Source organism: Carcharodon carcharias, chromosome 12 (genome assembly GCF_017639515.1).
Source record: "Carcharodon carcharias isolate sCarCar2 chromosome 12, sCarCar2.pri, whole genome shotgun sequence".
Lineage (NCBI taxonomy): Eukaryota > Metazoa > Chordata > Chondrichthyes > Lamniformes > Lamnidae > Carcharodon > Carcharodon carcharias.
In genome coordinates this window covers 16,830,893-16,849,254 of record NC_054478.1, presented here as the reverse complement: position 1 = coordinate 16,849,254, position 18,362 = coordinate 16,830,893, and the positions used below count along the sequence as shown (strand labels likewise).

Genomic DNA, 18,362 nt, shown 5'->3' with positions numbered 1-18,362 from the left:
TTAGCACATTCGTTTAGATAATATCACCAACTTTAACACCTATGTGTTCTTTTGTTCTATTGTTGTTGACATCTTTTGATGATCTGCTTCTATCACTGCTTGTTTGTCTCTACAACCACACCCCCACTCCACCTCTCTCTCTCTATCTCTCTCTCCACCCCCCACACACACACCTTAAACCAGCTTATATTTCAACTCTTTCTTGGACTCGAACTCAAGTTCTGTCGAAGGGTCATGAGGACTCGAAATGTCAACTCTTTTCTTCTCCGCCGATGCTGCCAGACCTGCTGAGTTTTTCCAGGGAATTATGATATTATTGCTATAACAGACCTGGCTCAAGGAAGGGCAGGACTGGGAGTTAAATAGTCCTGGGTACAAGGTGTTTTGGAAAGACTGGAAAGGATGAAAAGTAGGGAGGGGGTGCAGGGGTTGGGGGAAGTGGCAATATTGATTGAAGGGGCATTATGGTACTAGAGAGAGAGGATGTTCCAGAGGATTTGGGCACGGAAGCTCTCTGGCTAGATGTAAGGAATGAAAAAGGTGCAATAACATGAATTGGTGTAATTTATAGACCACAACTGGCGGAAGGGATGTAGAGAAACAAATTTGCAAAGAAATTACAGAGGGGTGCAGAATTTTAGAGTAATTATAATGGGGGACTTCAACGATCCAAATGTAGACTGGAATAGGGAAAGTGCAAAGGGACAAGAGAGACGAGAGTTCCTGGAATGTGTTCAAGATAAATTTCTGAAGCGGTACGTTCCCAGTCCAATGAGAGGACAGGCACTGATGGACCTGGTTCTGGGGAATGAGTTGGCCCAAGTGGATCAAATATCAGTGGGAGAGCATTTAGGGGACAGTGACCATTGTATCGTAAGGTTTAGGTTGACCTTGGAAAAGGACAAGGAACAATCCAGAGCAGAGATAATTAATTAACTTTGATGGGACGCGAGTGCATCTGAGTCCAGTGAGCTGTAATCAAATGTTGGCAGAAAGGATGGTGGCTGAGCAATGGACCACCTTCAAAGTAAAAGGATCACAGGCAATGTCAGGGTATATCTCCTTGAAGAGGAAGGGTAGGACAAATAAATCCAGAGTGCCCTCAATGATGAGAGAGATAGAGGTGAAACTGAAAAGGAAGAAGTGCGTGTCCGATAGGTGCCAAGTAGAAAATACAATGGAGAATCAGGCTGAATATAGAAGGACCAGAGGGGAAGATGCTACTCAGGCTGAGGTGAGAGAGGAGGTAACTGATCCACTAGAAGAATTTACAATTGAGAAGGAGGTGGTGAGGCATATTGTTTCAGCTATATATTATCAATGTGCAAGGTGCACTGCCAGGCAGCCTGTTTGACATTGATCAGATCTGGAGCTATCGGTGATGCGAGTTTTTTGAATAGACTATTGTGTTACTCTGGCTTGGCAGGTGAAACCCTCACCCCTTTCTGCTGTTGTCTTTTTCAGTTGAAGCGGGTCCCCCCTCACTGTCTGGAAGGGCTACGGGGTGTCTACACACGGCTAGAGATCCTCAGCTGTTCGAGCTGCATCAACACTATCGAGGTGAGTTCCATCCTCTATCAAACACAACCGTAGCAGGATTGTATCCATCAGTCTCAAATGGACTATGTTTAATATTTTACAAAAAGAAAGGACTCACATTTATATAGCACGCTTCCCATCCTCCGCATGCCCCCAAAGCACTTTACAGCCGGTTAATTACTTTGTTTTTGAAGTGCAGTCACTGTTGTAGTGTAGGAGACTGAGTGGCCGATTTGTGCACAGAAAGATCCCACAAACAGCAAATCTAATAATGACCAAATAATCTGTTTCAATGATACTGGTCGAGGGGTAAATTTTCATCAGGGCGCATTTAATTCCGCTGTTCCTGGGAAATAAGTTAGCCATAATCGTATTGAATGGCAGAGCCAGGCTCAAAATGCTGGGTGGCCTCATTGTGGTCATATTTCTTCTGAAATTGTGCCACGGAATCTTTTATAAGCACCTGAGAGGGCAGACCGGGACCTCGTTTTAATGATTCCTCCAAAAACTGACACCCAGAGCAGTGCAGCACTCCCTCAGCACTGCACTGTGTTATTATGTCATTATATGGATCTCTGGAGTGGGACTTGAACCCATGGTCTGCCGACACCTATCAACAGCTTATACCCAGCTAACAGAGGGAACGCACTGGTATGGTAGTGAGTGAATCAACTGGGGAAGACCCATTCTTGATACAGGAATCTAGAGTTAATTAACCAGTCAGAGTGGCATTAGGATTGCTGCAGTTGACCTTGGTATCACTGAGTCACCCCATGGAGAGTGTGCGCAGAGCATGGAAATCATGGAGTGCTCGTGCTCCCCATCAGTCTTGAGGGGTATGAGCAAAATCAGGCAGACGTATTCAGATGAAGATCAGCCCTAACCTGATTGGTGGGACAGCATTGATGGCTGAATTGCCTCCTCCAACTCCAAAGGAGGTTAAATTATGAGGGCAGGTTGTGGAGTGTTGGTTTTTATTCCCATGAGTTTAGAAGACTGAGGAGTGATTTTAATCAAGGCATTCAAATTGATGAGGGGATTCTGTTATGTAGGTAGAGAGGAAGTATTTCCTTTGATGGTGGGGGGGAGTCCAGAATACGTGGGCAAAATCTTAAAATTAGCACTAGGTGGTTCAGGGCTAGTGTCTGGAAGCACCTCTTCACAAAAGGGTAGTGACATCTGGAACTCTGTCTCCCAAAGAGGCTGTAGATGCTGAGGGTCAGTTGGAGCTTTCAAGATTGAGGTTGATAGGTTTTTGCTGGGTAAGGATTTCGAGGGATACGGGGTAAAATGGAGTTGAGATACACACCGACCATGATCTAATTAATTAGCAGAGCAGGCTCAAGGGGCTGAATGGCCACTTGCTACACGTGTGTGCGTGCATGTGCGTACGAGTGTCCAGGCTTCACATGAGGACTAGATCAGACACTGCTCTGATTCTCACCTCACCACTCTGGCAACGTTGACCACCCAGGAGCGCACGTGAGCGATAGCTATTTTGGCTGAGTTGCCTGCGGAACACTTCCTTCCACTGAGTACCTATAGGAGGGAGTAACAACGCTTGAATGAACAGCTAGATCCTAAATCTGTATGGTTGGTTCCTCTCTCTCACCTCTCTCTCTCTCTTTCCCCCCTTCCTGGGCAGGAAATTATCTCAGTCTGCGGTGGGGATCTAAGCTCTGCACTCCCATGGCTCGATTTACATACTCTTAATTTCAGCAACAACTTCATCACGTCACTGGACAGCTCGCTGGTAAGGCCATTCACCAGAGTTTCCTACTGAGAGTCTGTCCCGGCATCACCTATTTAAAGGGTAAATTGATAGCCCGTATCCAGTTTTGAGCCATGGTGTCTATGGAGTTAGCTGATTTCAGCTGTCCAGTGGTGCAAATAAAGACATCAGGATTTTTATTCAAGCCCTCCATTCAATCACTTTTGCAACCTTAAATACTGGCGAGCAAAACATGTTTCACTCCAGCCGGTCTCAGCTTTAGAAACAACATGGGTTAGATGCAGAGTAAAGCTCCCTCTACACTGTCCCCATCAAACACTCCCAGGACAGGTACAGCACGGGGTTAGATACAGAGTAAAGCTCCCTCTGCACTGTCCCCATCAAACACTCCCAGGGCAAGTACAGGACGGGGTTAGATACAGAGTAAAGCTCCCGCTACCTTGCTAGCCGCATAACTATGGAGGTAGAGAGGGTGTTAAACTAAGTAGTGGGGAGCAAGTGAACAAATTTGGGAAGATGTGGTAAATCAAAGAGTAGAGACGAGGCAAAAGAGAAAGGTATTATTATGGGAAATGAAAAACAGACTGACAGGAAGGGGTAGAATGTACAAATCTAATAGTAAATCAACAGATAAGACTAGAGGTTATAAAAAGAATTAAAGGATAGAACTAAAGGCCCTGTATCTGGATGCACGAAGCATTCGAAACAAAACAGATGAACTGGGAGCGTACATACAAATAAATAAGTACGCTTTGTCAGCCATTACACATATGGCTGCAGGAGGACATGAATATTGAAGGATACAGGACATTTAGGAAGGACAGGATGCGAGGAAAAGGTGGAGGGGTGGCTGTTAGTTGGTATTAGCTTAATCGAGAGAGATGACCTAAGTTCAGGAAACCAGAACGCAGAAACCGTTTGGGTAGAGATGAGAAATGGTAAAGATAAGAAGTCACGTGGGAGTGGTGTACAGGTCCCTTTACAGTAACCACATGGTAGTGTGGAGCATAAAGGAAGAAATAATGGGAGCTGGTCAGGTATGGCAATAATCACGGGAGATTTTAATCTGCAGATACATTGGAAAAGTCAGATGGGCAAAGGTAGCCTAGATGAGTTCATAGAAGGTTTACGGGATAGCTTTTTAGAACAGCATGTCCTGGAGTCAACCAGAGAGCTGGCTATACTAGACTTGGTATTGTGCAACAAGATGGGAGTACATAATGACCTCATAACGAAGGCGCCCCTAGGTAGCAACGAGCATAATATGATTGAATTTTGCATTCAGTTTGAGGGAGAGAGGAGTGGATCTGAGACTGTGTTTTTAAACTTAAATAAGCTCAATTATGAGGGCACGAATGCTGGCTAAAGTGAATTGGCAAATTAGGCTAAGGGATTGGTCAATAGAGACGCAGTGGCAAACATTTAAGGCAATATTTCAGAATACACAGAATAAACACATTCCAACAAGTAGGAAAAAGTCCAAAGGACGGACACACACCAGTGGTTAACTAGAAACATTAAAGATAGTATCAAACTTAAAGAAAAAGCATATAATTGTGTAAAGACAGGTGGAAGATTGGACAGAATATAAGGAACAGAAAAAGGGTGACATGGTATTGGAGGTGTTGGCACGCTTTAAAGTGGACACATCTCCAGGTCCGGATGATTTGTGTCCCAGACTGCTGAGGGAGGCAAGGGATGAGATCTCATGGGCTCTGACCCAAATTTTTAATTCCTCTCTGGCTACAAGGGAGGTGCCAGAGGACTGGAGAACAGCTAATGTGGTTCCGCTATTTAAGAAGGGTTGCAGAGGTATGCCAGGGAACTACAGGCCAGTGAGTTTCATGTCAGTGGTAGGGAAACTATTGGAGAAAATTCTGAAGGAGAGAATCTATCTCCACTTGGAGAGGCAAGGTTTGATCAGGGATAGTCAGCGTGGCTTTGTCAGAGGGAGATCATACCTAACAAATTTGATTGAATTTTTTGAGGAGATGACCAGGTGTGTAGATGAGGTTAGTGCAGTTGATGTAGTTTATATGGATTTCAGCAAAGCCTTTGACAAGGTCCCACATGGGAGACTTAAAGAAGGCAAATGCACATGGGATACAGGGTAATTTGATAAGGTGGATTCAAAATTGGCTTGGTTGTAGGAGATAGAGGGTGATGACAGAAGGCTGTTTTAGTGACTGGAAGCCAGTGTCCAGTGGTGTACCACAGGGATCTGTGCTGGGTCCCCTATTATTCATCATTTATATAAACAACATAGATGACTATATGGGGGGTGGTATTAGTAAGTTTGCAGATGACACAAAGATTGGATGGATGGTTAACAGTGAGGTCTTGGGCTACAGGAAGATATAGACAGGATGGTCAAATGGGCAGATAAGTAGCAGGTAGAATTTAACCCTGAAAAGTGTGAGGTGATACACTTTGGAAGGAGTAATTTGACAAGGAAGTACTCAGTGAACGGCATGACACTAGGAAGTTCTGAGGACCAAAGGGACCTTGGCGTGTATGTCCATAGATCTCTGAAGGCAGAGGGGCATGTTAGTGGGGTGGTGAAAAAGGCAAATGGGACACTTGCCTTTATCAATCGAGGCATAGATTACAAAAGTAGGGAGATCATGTTGGAGTTGTATAGAACGTTGGTGAGGCCACAGCTGGAGTACTGTGTGTAGTTCTGGTCGCCACATTATAAGAAGGATGTGATTGCACTGGAGAGGGTGAAGAGGAGATTCATCAGGATGTTACCTGGGATGAAACATTTAAGTTATGAAGAGAGGCTGGATAGACTTGGGTTATTTTCATTGGAGCAGAGAAGCATGAGGGGCGACCTGATCAAAGTGTGCAAAATTGAGGGGCATGGACAAGATGGATAGAGATCAGCCCTTCCCCTTAGTTGAAGGGTCAGTCACGAGGGGACACAAGTTCAAGGTGAGGGCCAGGAAGTTTAGGGGGGATGTGAGGAAAAACTTTTTACCCAGAGGATGGTGACAGTCTGGAATGCGCTGCCTGGGAGGGTGGTGGAGGCGAGTTGGAAGATAGCAAATGCAGCTCCTTTATTCAAAAAGGGAGAGAGACTGAAAGCAGGAAACTACAGGCCAGTTAGCTTAACATCTGTCACAGGGAAAATGTTAGTAGGTATTATTAAAGAAGCTATAGCCAGGGCACTTGGGAAAAGTTCGAGGTCATCAGACAGAGTCAGCATGGTTTTGTGAAGGGGAAATCACTTTTAACCAACTTATTGGAGTTCTTTGAGGAAGTGACATGTGCTGTAGATAAAGGAGAACTGGTGGATGTACTATACTTAGATTTCCAGAAGGCAGTTGATAAAGTGCCACATTAGAGGTTATTGCGTAAAATAAAAGCTCATGGTGTAGGGGGTAACATATTGGCATGGCTGGAAGATTGGCTGGCTAACAGGAAGCAGAGAGTTGGCATAAATGGGTCTTTTTCAGGTTGTTAAGATGTAACTAGTGATGAGCCACAGGGTTCACTGTTGGGGCCTCAACTGTTTACAATTTATATAAATGACTTGGATGAAGGAATAGATGTAATAAATGCCAAATTTGCTGATGACACAAAGCTAGGTAGGAAAGTACGTTGTGACAAGGACATAAGGAGGCTGCAAAAACATATAAGCAAAATACTGCGGATGCTGGAAATCTGAAACAAAAACAAAAATAGCTGGAAAAACTCCGGTCTGACAGCATCTGTGGAGACGAAGACAGAGTTAACGTTTTGAGTCCGTATGACTCATCATCAGAACAGAGGCTATAAAAAGCTAAGTTAAGTGAGTGAGCAAAGATCTGATAAATGGTGCATAATGTGGGAAAATGTGAAATTGTCCATTCTGGCAGGAAGAATAAAAGAGAAGCGTGTTATCTAAACGGTGAGAGATTGAGGAGTTCTGGGATGCAGAGGGACCTCGGTGCATGAATTGCAAAAGGCTAGTATGTGGTTACAGTAAGTAATTAGGAAAGCTAATAGAATGTTATCATCTGTTGCGAGGGGAATTGAATACAAAAGTAGGGAGGTTATGCTTCAGTTGTACAGGGCACTGGTGAGACCACCTCTGGAGCACTGTGTACAGTATTGGTCTCCTTATTGAAGGAAGGATGTAAATGCATTGGAAGCAATTCAGAGAAGGTTTACCAGACTAACACCAGGAATGGGCGGGTTGCCTTATGAGGAAAGGTTGGACAGGTTAGGCTTGTATCCGCTGGAGTTTAGAAGAGTAAGAGGTGACTTGATTGAAACATAAGATCCTGAGGGGCCTTTGACAGGGTGAATGTGAAGAGGATGTTTCCTCTTGTGGGAGAATCTAGAACAAGGGATCACTGTTTAAAAATAAGGGGTCGTCCATTTAAAATGGAGATGAGGCAAAATTATTTCTGAGGGTGGTGAGTCTTTGGAGCTGTCCCTAAAAAGGTGCTGGAAACAGAGCCTTTGAATACTTTTAAGGCAGTGGTGGATAGATTCTTGGTAAGGAAGGCGGTGATAGGTTACTGGGGGTAGTCATGATGCAGATTTGAGGTTACTATCAGATCAGCCATGGTCTTATTGAATGGCGGAGTAGGCTCGAGAGGCTGAGTGGCCCACTCATGCTTCTTGCTCGTATGGACACTGTCCCCGTCAAACACTCCCAGGACAGGTACAGCACGGGGTTAGATACAGAGTAAAGCACCCTCTACACCGTCCCCGTCAAACACTCCCAGGACAGGTACAGCACGGGGTTAGATACAGAGTAAAACTCCCTCTACACTGTCCCCATCAAACACTCCCAGGACAGGTACAGCACGGGGTTAGAAACAGAGTAAAGCACCCTCTACACCGTCCCCGTCAAACACTCCCAGGACAGGTACAGCACGGGGTTAGAAACAGAGTAAAGCACCCTCTACACCGTCCCCGTCAAACACTCCCAGGACAGGTACAGCACGGGGTTAGATACAGAGTAAAGCTCCCTCTACACTGTCTCCATCAAACACTCCCAGGACAGGTACAGCACAGGGTTAGATACAGAGTAAATCTCCCTCTACACTGTCTCCATTAAACACTCCCAGGACAGGTACAGCACGGGGTTAGATACAGAGTAAATCTCCCTCTACACTGTCTCCATTAAACACTCCCAGGACAGGTACAGCACGGGGTTAGAAACAGAGTAAAGCACCCTCTACACCGTCCCCGTCAAACACTCCCAGGACAGGTACAGCACGGGGTTAGATACAGAGTAAAGCTCCCTCTACACCGTCCCCATCAAACACTCCCAGGACAGGTACAGCACGGGGTTAGATACAGAGTAAATCTCCCTCTACACTGTCTCCATTAAACACTCCCAGGACAGGTACAGCACGGGGTTAGATACAGAGTAAATCTCCCTCTACACTGTCTCCATTAAACACTCCCAGGACAGGTACAGCACGGCGTTAGAAACAGAGTACAGCTCCCTCTACACTGTCCCCATCAAACACTCCCAGGACAGGTACAGCACGGGGTTAGATACAGAGTAAAGCTCCCTCTACACCGTCCCCATCAAACACTCCCAGGACAGGTACAGCACGGGGTTAGAAACAGAGTACAGCTCCCTCTACACCGTCCCCATCAAACACTCCCAGGACAGGTACAGCACGGGGTTAGAAACAGAGTACAGCTCCCTCTACACCATCCCCATCAAACACTCCCAGGACAGGTACAGCACGGGGTTAGATACAGAGTAAAGCTCCCTCCACACTGTCCCCATCAAACACTCCCAGGGCTACTTATATGATGGAATGAACTTTAGAGGAACTCCTGTTCCTAAGAATGAAATACCAGCCTACACGTTCATTATGATGCCTGCACTGTGCTGCTGAGAGTAATTTTAATTTAATCTGTTTAAGGGATGTAGACAACACTGACAAGTCAGCATTTATCATCCACCCGTAATTAAGAATTGAATTCATGTTTCGTATTTTCTGTAGTGGGATTTGAACTCGTGTCTCAAGATCGTTAACCCAGGCTCCTGATTGTTAGCCCAGTAACATAAGCACTCTGCTGTTGTAGCTCCTTGACTGCTCCTGGTGAACCCCTGATGATCTCTCTCCTGTACCATTTCTCAGGGCTGAGTGCTGTTTTTGCTTTTTCCACCCCTACCTCCCCCCCTCCGATTCCAATAGGCCCTGCTCAGCGTGCTGCGGATTCTGGACCTGAGTCATAATCGAATCCGGGACTGTGCAGAGAATCTGAAGGTGAGAAGCACCGGCAATCACTGGGCTGGATGCCACGTGAGCAGCCCTGGGGCGTGGGGTTTTGATGTTGGGGGGGTGCTGTGTTTGAGGTATAAAGTGAAATGAAATGTGGGTATATCCTGAAAGGCCAGTGAGTAATGGTTCAAGCTGCATCAGACAGTACTGGAAGGGTGGGGGGAGGGGGGTGGGCAGGGTGGGGGTGGTGGTGTAGGATGAGGGGTGGGGCATTAGAAATGGGATGGGGGTTGCAGGGTTAAGTGGGCATTAGCCAGTAATTGGGGGGGTGCAGGGTGAGGGGCATTGGATGATGATGGGGTCCTGGTTGCTGGAAAGTGGATTTTTGGTGAAGATATGATCAAACCTGTCCATGATGCCACACTTGGAAAAATAGCCTGTGCTCACAATTGAAGTTTCTCTCTCTTTTTCTAACTCTCCTCATGCCCCCAGCCCCTTTCCGAACTGGAATATGTCAACTTGAGCTACAATCTTCTGGAGAAAGTGCCCGTCTTCAGTTCCTGCTCCAGAGTTCAGCTGACCACTCTGCTCCTGCGCAACAATGAATTGGAAAATATCAATGGTAAGACTGACGCTGTAGAGGGAGGAGCTTTTAGGGTGCCGGGGTTAAGAGGGTTCAGTTTCTGCACTAACATGGCATGATCGAGCAGACCCAATTTTTACATAACGAACGTGTAGACTGGTGTTTCATTCTTAGGAACAGGAGTAGGCCTAAAGCTCACTCCTTCATTCAAGTAGCCCTGTGAGTGGTTGATGGGGACAGTGTAGAGGGAGCTTTACTCTGTATCTAACCCTGTGCTGTGCCTGCCCTGGGAGAGTCTGATGGGGAAGTAGAGGAGGAACCTTACTCTGTATCTTGTCTGGGAGACAGTAGCATAGTGGTAATGTCGCTGGTTTTGTAATCCAGAGGCTTAGGCCAATGGGTGGGGAGGGATGGTGGGCCAGTGCTTGGGGCAGGGGGTGGTGGGTGGGTTTAAATCCCACCACGGCAGGTCTCGGTAATGGAGACCATGACACCATTGTTGAGTGTCGTAAAAGTCCATCTGTTTCACTTCACGTTCTGGCCTACATGTGACTCCAGACCCACAGCAATACGGTTGTCACTTAACTGCCCCCTGAAATAGCCTAGCAAGCCACTCGGTTGTACCACACTGCTACAGAATGGATTGCAGCGGCTCACCACCACCTTCTCGAGGGCAATTAGGGATGTGTAATAAATGCTGGTCTTGGCAGTGAAGCCCACATCCCATGAAAGAATTTAAAAAAAAAAAAACAATGGCCGCCCCCAGCTAGCAGCCAGGATACTACAGGAAGATATGATGCAACAGAGGAGGAGGCCATTCAGCCCATTGTGCCTGTGCTTGCTCCTTGAAAGAGCTTTCCAATTAGCCCCACTCCTCTTGCCCTTTCCCATAGCCCTGTAATTTTTTTTCTTCTTCAAATATTTATCCAATTCCTTTTTGAAAGTTATTATTGAACCTGATTCCAGCATCCTTTCAGGCAGCGCATTCCACATTACAACAGATCATTGTTTGTTTAAAATAAAAGGCTGTCTCATCTCCCCAGAATAACGTAAGGAATAGGAGCAGGAGGAGAATATTGCAACAGTAACTTTGCATCATCGGTGGGGTCTGGAGGTCATGAAAGGTGCTATATAAATGCAAGTTTGTTCTTTCTTTTGGTCTTCCGATAACTTATTCCCTTTCTAGGAGTGGAGCATCTATCGCACCTGAAACACCTGGACCTGGCGTATAATATGATCTCTGAGCACGCACAGCTTTCTCCTCTGTCCCAGCTACACAGCCTCAAAGAGGTGGGTGTGGGGCGAGGGCAGGCTGCAGCTAGGGTGGGTGGGTGGATTGAGGGGTGTTTGGGGATTGGTGAGCTTGCATTGCTGCACATATCTGCACAGTGCTGGGGAAGGAGCTTTTAATACACAAACTGTTGCAAATAACACCTGGTGATAGGATTCAGTATTTCAATGGGCATTTTAGCTGAATGCCCATGTAGCTGAGTTGGGAGGTGTCGTGTTCGGGATGGGTGGATGTTTGATTGAACCCCTGGAATCCAGGGTTGGCCTGGATTCCCAGGGTTAATAGGTTTCCTTCTGCGATGTGAAATGAGCACAATTAAATTTAATCTGCATGAAATAGCCCCACCTTGCAGGGAATAAATAATCTGTCCTGAATTGCTCCAGGAAAAGCAAAATAAATGACAATGTACCTAAAGTACAGCTGGTGGCGCTCTTCTGAGGATGAGGTCCAAATCCATCTTTACTCTGTATCTAACCCCGTGCTGTACCTGTCCTGGGAGTGTTTGATTGGGACAGTGTAGAGGGAGCTTTACTCTGTATCTAACCCCGTGCTGTACCTGTCCTGGGAGTGTTTGATGGGGACAGTGTAGAGGGAGCTTTACTCTGTGTCCAACCCTGTGCTGTACCTGCCCTGGGAGCGTTTGATGGAGGCAGTGTAGAGGGAGCTTTACTCTGTATCTAACCCCGTGCTGTACCTGTCCTGGGAGTGTTTGATGGGGACAGTGTAGAGGGAGCTTTACTCTGTATCTAACCCCGTGCTGTACCTGTCCTGGGAGTGTTTGATGGGGACAGTGTAGAGGGAGCTTTACTCTGTGTCCAACCCTGTGCTGTACCTGCCCTGGGAGCGTTTGATGGAGGCAGTGTAGAGGGAGATTTACCTATCTGTTTCATTCCCCAGTTTGAATATTACCCAATTTGAGCTTTGCAAGTTGTGAAATTAATTTGCCTTTTTTTGGCACCTCCCACCTCCAAAAAGCCACAGAGCAGGTGTTTAACGGGTGTGGTGTCTTATTTTTGCAGCTCTTCCTTGAAGGGAACCCGATATGTTACCAGAAAGGCCACAGGCCTTGCACCATCCATCACCTTTCCCCCAAAGCTGCCTTCATGCGTGTGAGTATCTGTCTGAGCTGGTATAGTCAGGACTCTGTCACTGCTGCTCACTGGCCTTCACCCCACCGCCCCAGGAACAGCATTGTGCTGAGATGCTGCTGGGAACTGGAGTCAGGATTGGCCAATCCACTCTCCTCCGATGCCTTTGATTTTTTGGTACTGCTGTGATCCGTTTCTGTGCCGGTGAAATGATTAATATGTTGCAGAGTTTCACACTTCACACTCCCCACCCGCCTTTTGCCACCTCCATGACATTGCCCGATTCTACCCCTGCCTCAGCTCATCTGCTGCTGAAACCCTCATCCATTCCTTTACCTCTAGACTTGAATATAGCAAGTGGCTGCCTGTCCTGGGGCTACCCCTCTGTAAACTAGAGATCACCCAAACACTTGTGTCATAATCCACACCAAGTCCTGTTCCCCTATCACTCTCATGCCCACTGATCCACATTGACTCATCATCAAGCAATGCCTCACTTTTTAAAAAGTTCTCCTCCTTGCTTTTAAATCCCTCCGCATGCTCATGCCTCCCTTTCTCAGTAACCTCCTCCAGTTACTGCAATCCTCCCAGATCTCTGCACTCCTTCAATTCTGGCCTCTTGTGCATCTCCGATTTTAATTGCTGCACCGCTGGCAGACCTGCCTTCGGTGCCTAGACCATAACCTCTCCGCCCCCCCCCCCCCCCCCCCCCCCCCTCCTCCTTTAAGACACTCCTTAACACTCACCTCTGAGGAAGCTTCGGCCGCCTATCCTAACATCTTCCTGTGGGGCTCAATGTCAAATTTTGTTTGATAATGCTCCTGTGGAGCACCTTGGGACATTTTAACCGTGTTAGAAGTGCTACATAAATGTATGTGGTTGTTGCACTAAAGTTGGGAAGCGCAGGAATCTGTGGGAATGTTGCAAGTGACAGAGAGTAAGTGACTGGGTGATAAACTGTGGCAGATGGTGTTTAATGAGAGGAAGTGTGAGGTCATCCACTTTGCACCTGAGAAAGTCAATCTGGATTGTTTCCTTTATGCTGAGCGAAAAGGAGTTGTGAAGGAGCAAGGGGATTTGGGTGTTAGCAGGGTTTTTGAATTGCCTAGCCGTGCTTCCTGATTTTTACCTCGTTCTCTGGTCTGCACCATGCTCTCCACTGTGACCACAGCTGGTGTCCAGCAACAAGGCCACCGACAACTTGCACTTATATTGCGCTTTTAAACAGCGAAACGTCCCGAGGTGTTTCACAGGAGCGTTCCACAAAACGTTGGCGCCAACCTGCGTAAGTGAAAATCTGGGCAGGTGACCGATAGCTCAGTCAGACGGAGGTTTTAAGAGTATCGTAAAGGGCGAGAGAGAGAGAGAGAGAACCGAGATGTTTAGGGAGGGAATTGCAGAGCTGAAGGCACGACCACCAATGGCGGAGCACAGATGGGGGCAGAGTTGCAGTGTGGGGGAGACAGTGGTGTAGTGGTATTGTCGCTGGACTAGTAATCCAGAGGCCCGGGGGACTCGGATTCAATTCCCACCCCGGCAGCTGCTGAAATTTAAATTCAGTCAATAAATCTGGAATATAAAGCTAGTCTCAGTAATGGTAACCATGAAACTATCATTGTCACAAAAACCCATCTGGTTCACTAATGCCTTTTAGGGAAGGAAACCTGCTGTCCTTACCCGGTCTGGCCTACATGTGACTCCAGACCCACAGCAACGTGGTTGACTCTTAACTGCCCCTCTGAAATGGCCGAGCAACATCAGTTCAGGGCAGTTGGGGGTGGGCAACGACACCCACATCCCATGAAAGAATTAAAAAAAGCTCCTGAATCCCAACAACCAGCCAGTGTTTCAATCTGACTCCTGCTATTCGGTCTTGTCAAGCAGTTTGGAATTGATGCCCTGAGAGTTTGACTTGTCGCACCACACACCCCCCCACCCCCACCCCTCCCCCCTCCAATCCCACCTCATCATCTCTTGAATTTTTTTACTCACGCTTACCTGTTCCAGGTAAAAACTCTTCACAGTCGAAGTATGTGTCTAGGGGCAGTGGGTAAAGCTGAGAATTTGTGCATTAAGACTGACCCATCCTGATTGGATCATTGCACTGATAGTAACTCTGATCTGTTTGTTCCTCTGCAGCTGGTTTTGGATGGAGAGCCGCTGACAATGGCAGAACTCACGGTAATTATACCCTCACAGTAAAACTTTTATAATTGACCCGTTACTCAGTCACTGGATGCTTTGCGCATGTTGTACAGTTAAATTCAGAGTAAAGCTCTCTCTTCACTGTCCCCATCAAACACTCCCAGGACAGGTACAGGACAGGGTTAGATACAGAGTAAAGCTCCCTCTACACTGTCCCCATCAAACACACTCAGGGCAGGTACAGCACGGGGTTAGGTACAGAGTAAAGTTCCCTCTACACTGTCCCCATCAAACACACTCAGGGCAGGTACAGCACGGGGTTAGATACAGAGTAAAGCTCTCTCTGCACTGTCCCCATCAAACACACTCAGGACAGGTACAGCACGGGGTTAGATACAGAGTAAAGCTCTCTCTGCACTGTCTGCATCAAACACTCCCAGGACAGGTACAACATGTGGTCTCACCCCCTCCCTGTCCCTGACGCCTGGTACAGAATTGTTGCAACACAGAAGGAGGCCATTGTTTCCATGCCAGGTCTCTGCAAGGACACCTCAGTTAGTCCCATTCCCCCACCCTTTCCTCACAGCCCTGCAAATGTTTTCACTTCAGGTGCTTAACCAGTTCCTTTTTGAATGCCTCAATTGATCCTGCCTCCACCACACTCTCAGGCTGTACATTCCAGATCCCAACCACTTGCTGTGTAAAAAAAAAAAAAGTTTTCTCGTGTTGCCTCTGCTTCTTTTTGCCATTCACCTTAAATCATTGTCCTCGATCCTTCTGCCAATGGGAACAGTTTCTCTCTGTCTATTCTGTCTGTACCCCCTCATGATTTTGAACATCTCTATCAAATCTCCTCTTAACCTTCTCTAAGGAGAATAACTCCAATAACTGAAGTCCCACATCTTTTAACCATTCTCAGAAATTTTTTACTGCAGCCTCGCTAAAGCCTTGTACGGTTCTGAGGACCTCTAGAGGCTCACGTGTGATGTCCACATGAGGGTCCCACAGTGACCCGTGAGGTTGGTCAGGTTCGTCAGTAGAAGTTAGGACAAGAACTCTAGAAATTGAAGCGAGAGTTGACCATTCGGCCCATCAAGCTGTTCAGTACCATCATAGCTGACCTTGGGCTTTCGCTCCGGTCTCCTGCCTACTCCCCATGTCCCACAATTCCCTGAGGCCAAAAATCTGTCCATCCCAGCCTTAAATTTAATCAACGATGGAGCATCCACAGCCCTCTGGGGTAGAGAATTCCAAAGATTCACAACCCTTTGAGTGAAGAAACTCCTCCTCATCTCAGCCCTAAATGATCGGCCCCTTATCCTGAAACTGCAGGGTGGGGGTGGTGGACCTGGACCTGGCAATTTACATATTGGTCTGTGGGGTTGGGGCAGTGATGGAGGGGGTGGTATTGGTGGCATTTGGAGCCAGTTACCTGGGAGGAGACATGGTGGGATGGTGAGGGTGCAGTAGGGTTGCGCAGGACACTGTAGCAGCCATGGTGCTCTCACGCACTGTGTCCAAATGTTCAAAAGTTGGAGTCCATGCAACCTCTCTGCTGCAAATCCTGAAACAACATCGTAACTTTCACCCTTGCAGTACCTGCCAAAGTCTGGCCGGCTGATTGGACAGTCCGTGCGCCGCTCTCCTCGGAACAGCACCCTCAGGAATGTTCTGGAATCCTCGCTGGCTGCTGACCACAGTGACTCTGTGTATCCGTCGGACAGCAATGCTGGACCCATCACCCGCAAAAAGGTAAAACTGTTCAAATTAATACACTAGGAACGTCCTTATATTTATCAAGCAGCTTGGGGCCATGCCTCAATCAGCACCATTAGGATTACACAATAGTTCCGATAAGCTGGCCGTAGAGAAAATGCTTCCACTTGTGAGGACTCCCCAAAACGCAAGGTCATAAGTACGACGGTCATAAATAGGACATACGACAGTCACTAAAATCCAATAGGGAATCCAGTAAAAACTTCATTACCGAGAAAAACAGTGAGAATATGGAGCTCGCTACCACAGAGTCGTTTAAGTGAATGGTATATATTTAAGGGTAAACACATGAGGGAGAAAGGATAGAGGGATATGTTGGTAGGGTGGGAGAAGGCTCATGTAGAGTATAAACACCAGCATGGACCCATTGGCCTGTTTCAATGCTATAGATGGAATGCCTGAAGTTCTACATAATCAAACTGACAAAAGTTTTATTTTTTTATTTGTTTTTGAATATTGATCCCCTCCCCCCCCATCCCAATTGCAGAGCAAGATCAAGGTGCGCACTGCCAGCATCTCAGAGCCAAGCGACAGTGACAAGGACACTCTAAGCACACCAGTCTCGCCACGTGAGTGATTTTTGGACCTGAGGCACAAGCTGGTAGAGGGGGAGCGGAAATGTGCGAGATTAGAATTGTTCCATCGAGTGCTCGAATGACAAAATGGTTGGTTCAGGGGGACAGTGCAGCTCACTCGCAGACTGGAGTGGGGAGTGTATCTATTGTAATGCACAAAGTATCGCAATTGCGTGATAAGCTGGATAGAATAGAGGGTCTTTACAAACAAGCATACGAAGCTATGAATTAGCAGGAGTAGGTCTTTTGACCCCTCAAACCTGCTCTGCCATTTGATAAGGTTTATGGCTGATCCGATTGTGGCCTCAGCTCTACTTTCCTGTCTACCCCTTATGCTCTTTGACTCCCTTGTTAGTCGAGAATCTATTTAACTCAGCCTTAAAAAATATTCCATGACCCAGCCTCCATTGCTCTCTGGGGAAGAGAATTTCACAAGCCAATGACCCTCAGAAAAATTCTCCTTATTTCTATCTTAAATGGGAAACCACTTATTTTTAAACTGTTGACCCTAGTTCTAGTCTCTCCCACATCCTTTCAGCACCCAACCTGTCAAACACCTTCAAGATCTTATATTTTTCAATAAGATCACCTCCCATCTTCTAAACTTCAATGGATACAGACCCAGCCTGTCAAACCTTTCCTCATAAAATAATCCCTTCTTCCCAGGAATCAGTCAAGTGAACTTTCTCTGAACTACTAATGCAATTATATCCTCTCTTAAATAAGGAGACCAAGACGGTACACACTACTCCAGATGTGGTCTCAATTCCTATACAGCTGCAGCAAAATATCTCTACTCTTATACCTGTTATATTTGTTTGTATCAACCACGATCATCTTGATTGGCAGAATAGGTTCAAGGAGCTGACTGTCCCTTTGTGTCCTCAAGAGTGTCTGGTTTGGGAATAAATGACAGGGAAAGAGGGAGAAATTATTCAGTGGGTAGGCGAGTTTGGTCAATTTTCCTGTTTGTAAAACCGCTTCATGTTCCTGATTTTTCAAACCCGTATCTTCACTCCGCAGACATCGTCTTGCAACATCAGGAGGACATCAAGAGGATGGATGAGCTCCGCGGTCAGATTGGAGATGATTGGCTGCGTTACCAGCATCACCTGAACAGCCCCAAGGAGGAGGAAGCGGTGGACTCTGAGATGGCCAACGCTTCTGCCAAGGAGGAAGCTGACAGCTCCACTAGCATTTTCCTGCGCAGCAACAGCCTGGATGCCACCTCTGAGAATTCAGGAGACCCCGCCAGAGGGGATGAGACTACGCTACTCGCCCCGCTCAACGTCAGCCAGGACGAATGCACCTCCTCCAGCTACCTCGCTCCCGAAGAAGGAGCGTATTTGGACGCCTCTGCGTCACCCGTGGAGACGCAGGAGGAGGAAGAGACCGTGCGAGGTACAGGGAACACTGTCAGGAACAAAGCTGTTTTAGATCGATTATTGTGC

General features: G+C 46.9%; 1 protein-coding gene across 3 annotated transcripts in view; it reads left to right on the top strand.

The window, feature by feature from the left end:
• LOC121284842 (serine/threonine kinase 11 interacting protein) overlaps positions 1 to 18,362 on the top strand; it is a 106,575-nt gene that overhangs the window by 24,328 nt on the left and 63,885 nt on the right. For all 3 annotated transcript variants that reach the window (XM_041200636.1, XM_041200635.1, XM_041200637.1), the window contains exons 5-14: positions 1,465 to 1,560; positions 3,185 to 3,292; positions 9,427 to 9,498; positions 9,946 to 10,075; positions 11,223 to 11,326; positions 12,347 to 12,436; positions 14,555 to 14,596; positions 16,157 to 16,312; positions 16,824 to 16,905; positions 17,935 to 18,312. In XM_041200636.1, the coding sequence (XP_041056570.1) occupies positions 1,465 to 1,560; positions 3,185 to 3,292; positions 9,427 to 9,498; positions 9,946 to 10,075; positions 11,223 to 11,326; positions 12,347 to 12,436; positions 14,555 to 14,596; positions 16,157 to 16,312; positions 16,824 to 16,905; positions 17,935 to 18,312 (1,258 nt within the window). The remainder of the gene's footprint in view (positions 1 to 1,464; positions 1,561 to 3,184; positions 3,293 to 9,426; positions 9,499 to 9,945; positions 10,076 to 11,222; positions 11,327 to 12,346; positions 12,437 to 14,554; positions 14,597 to 16,156; positions 16,313 to 16,823; positions 16,906 to 17,934; positions 18,313 to 18,362) is intronic.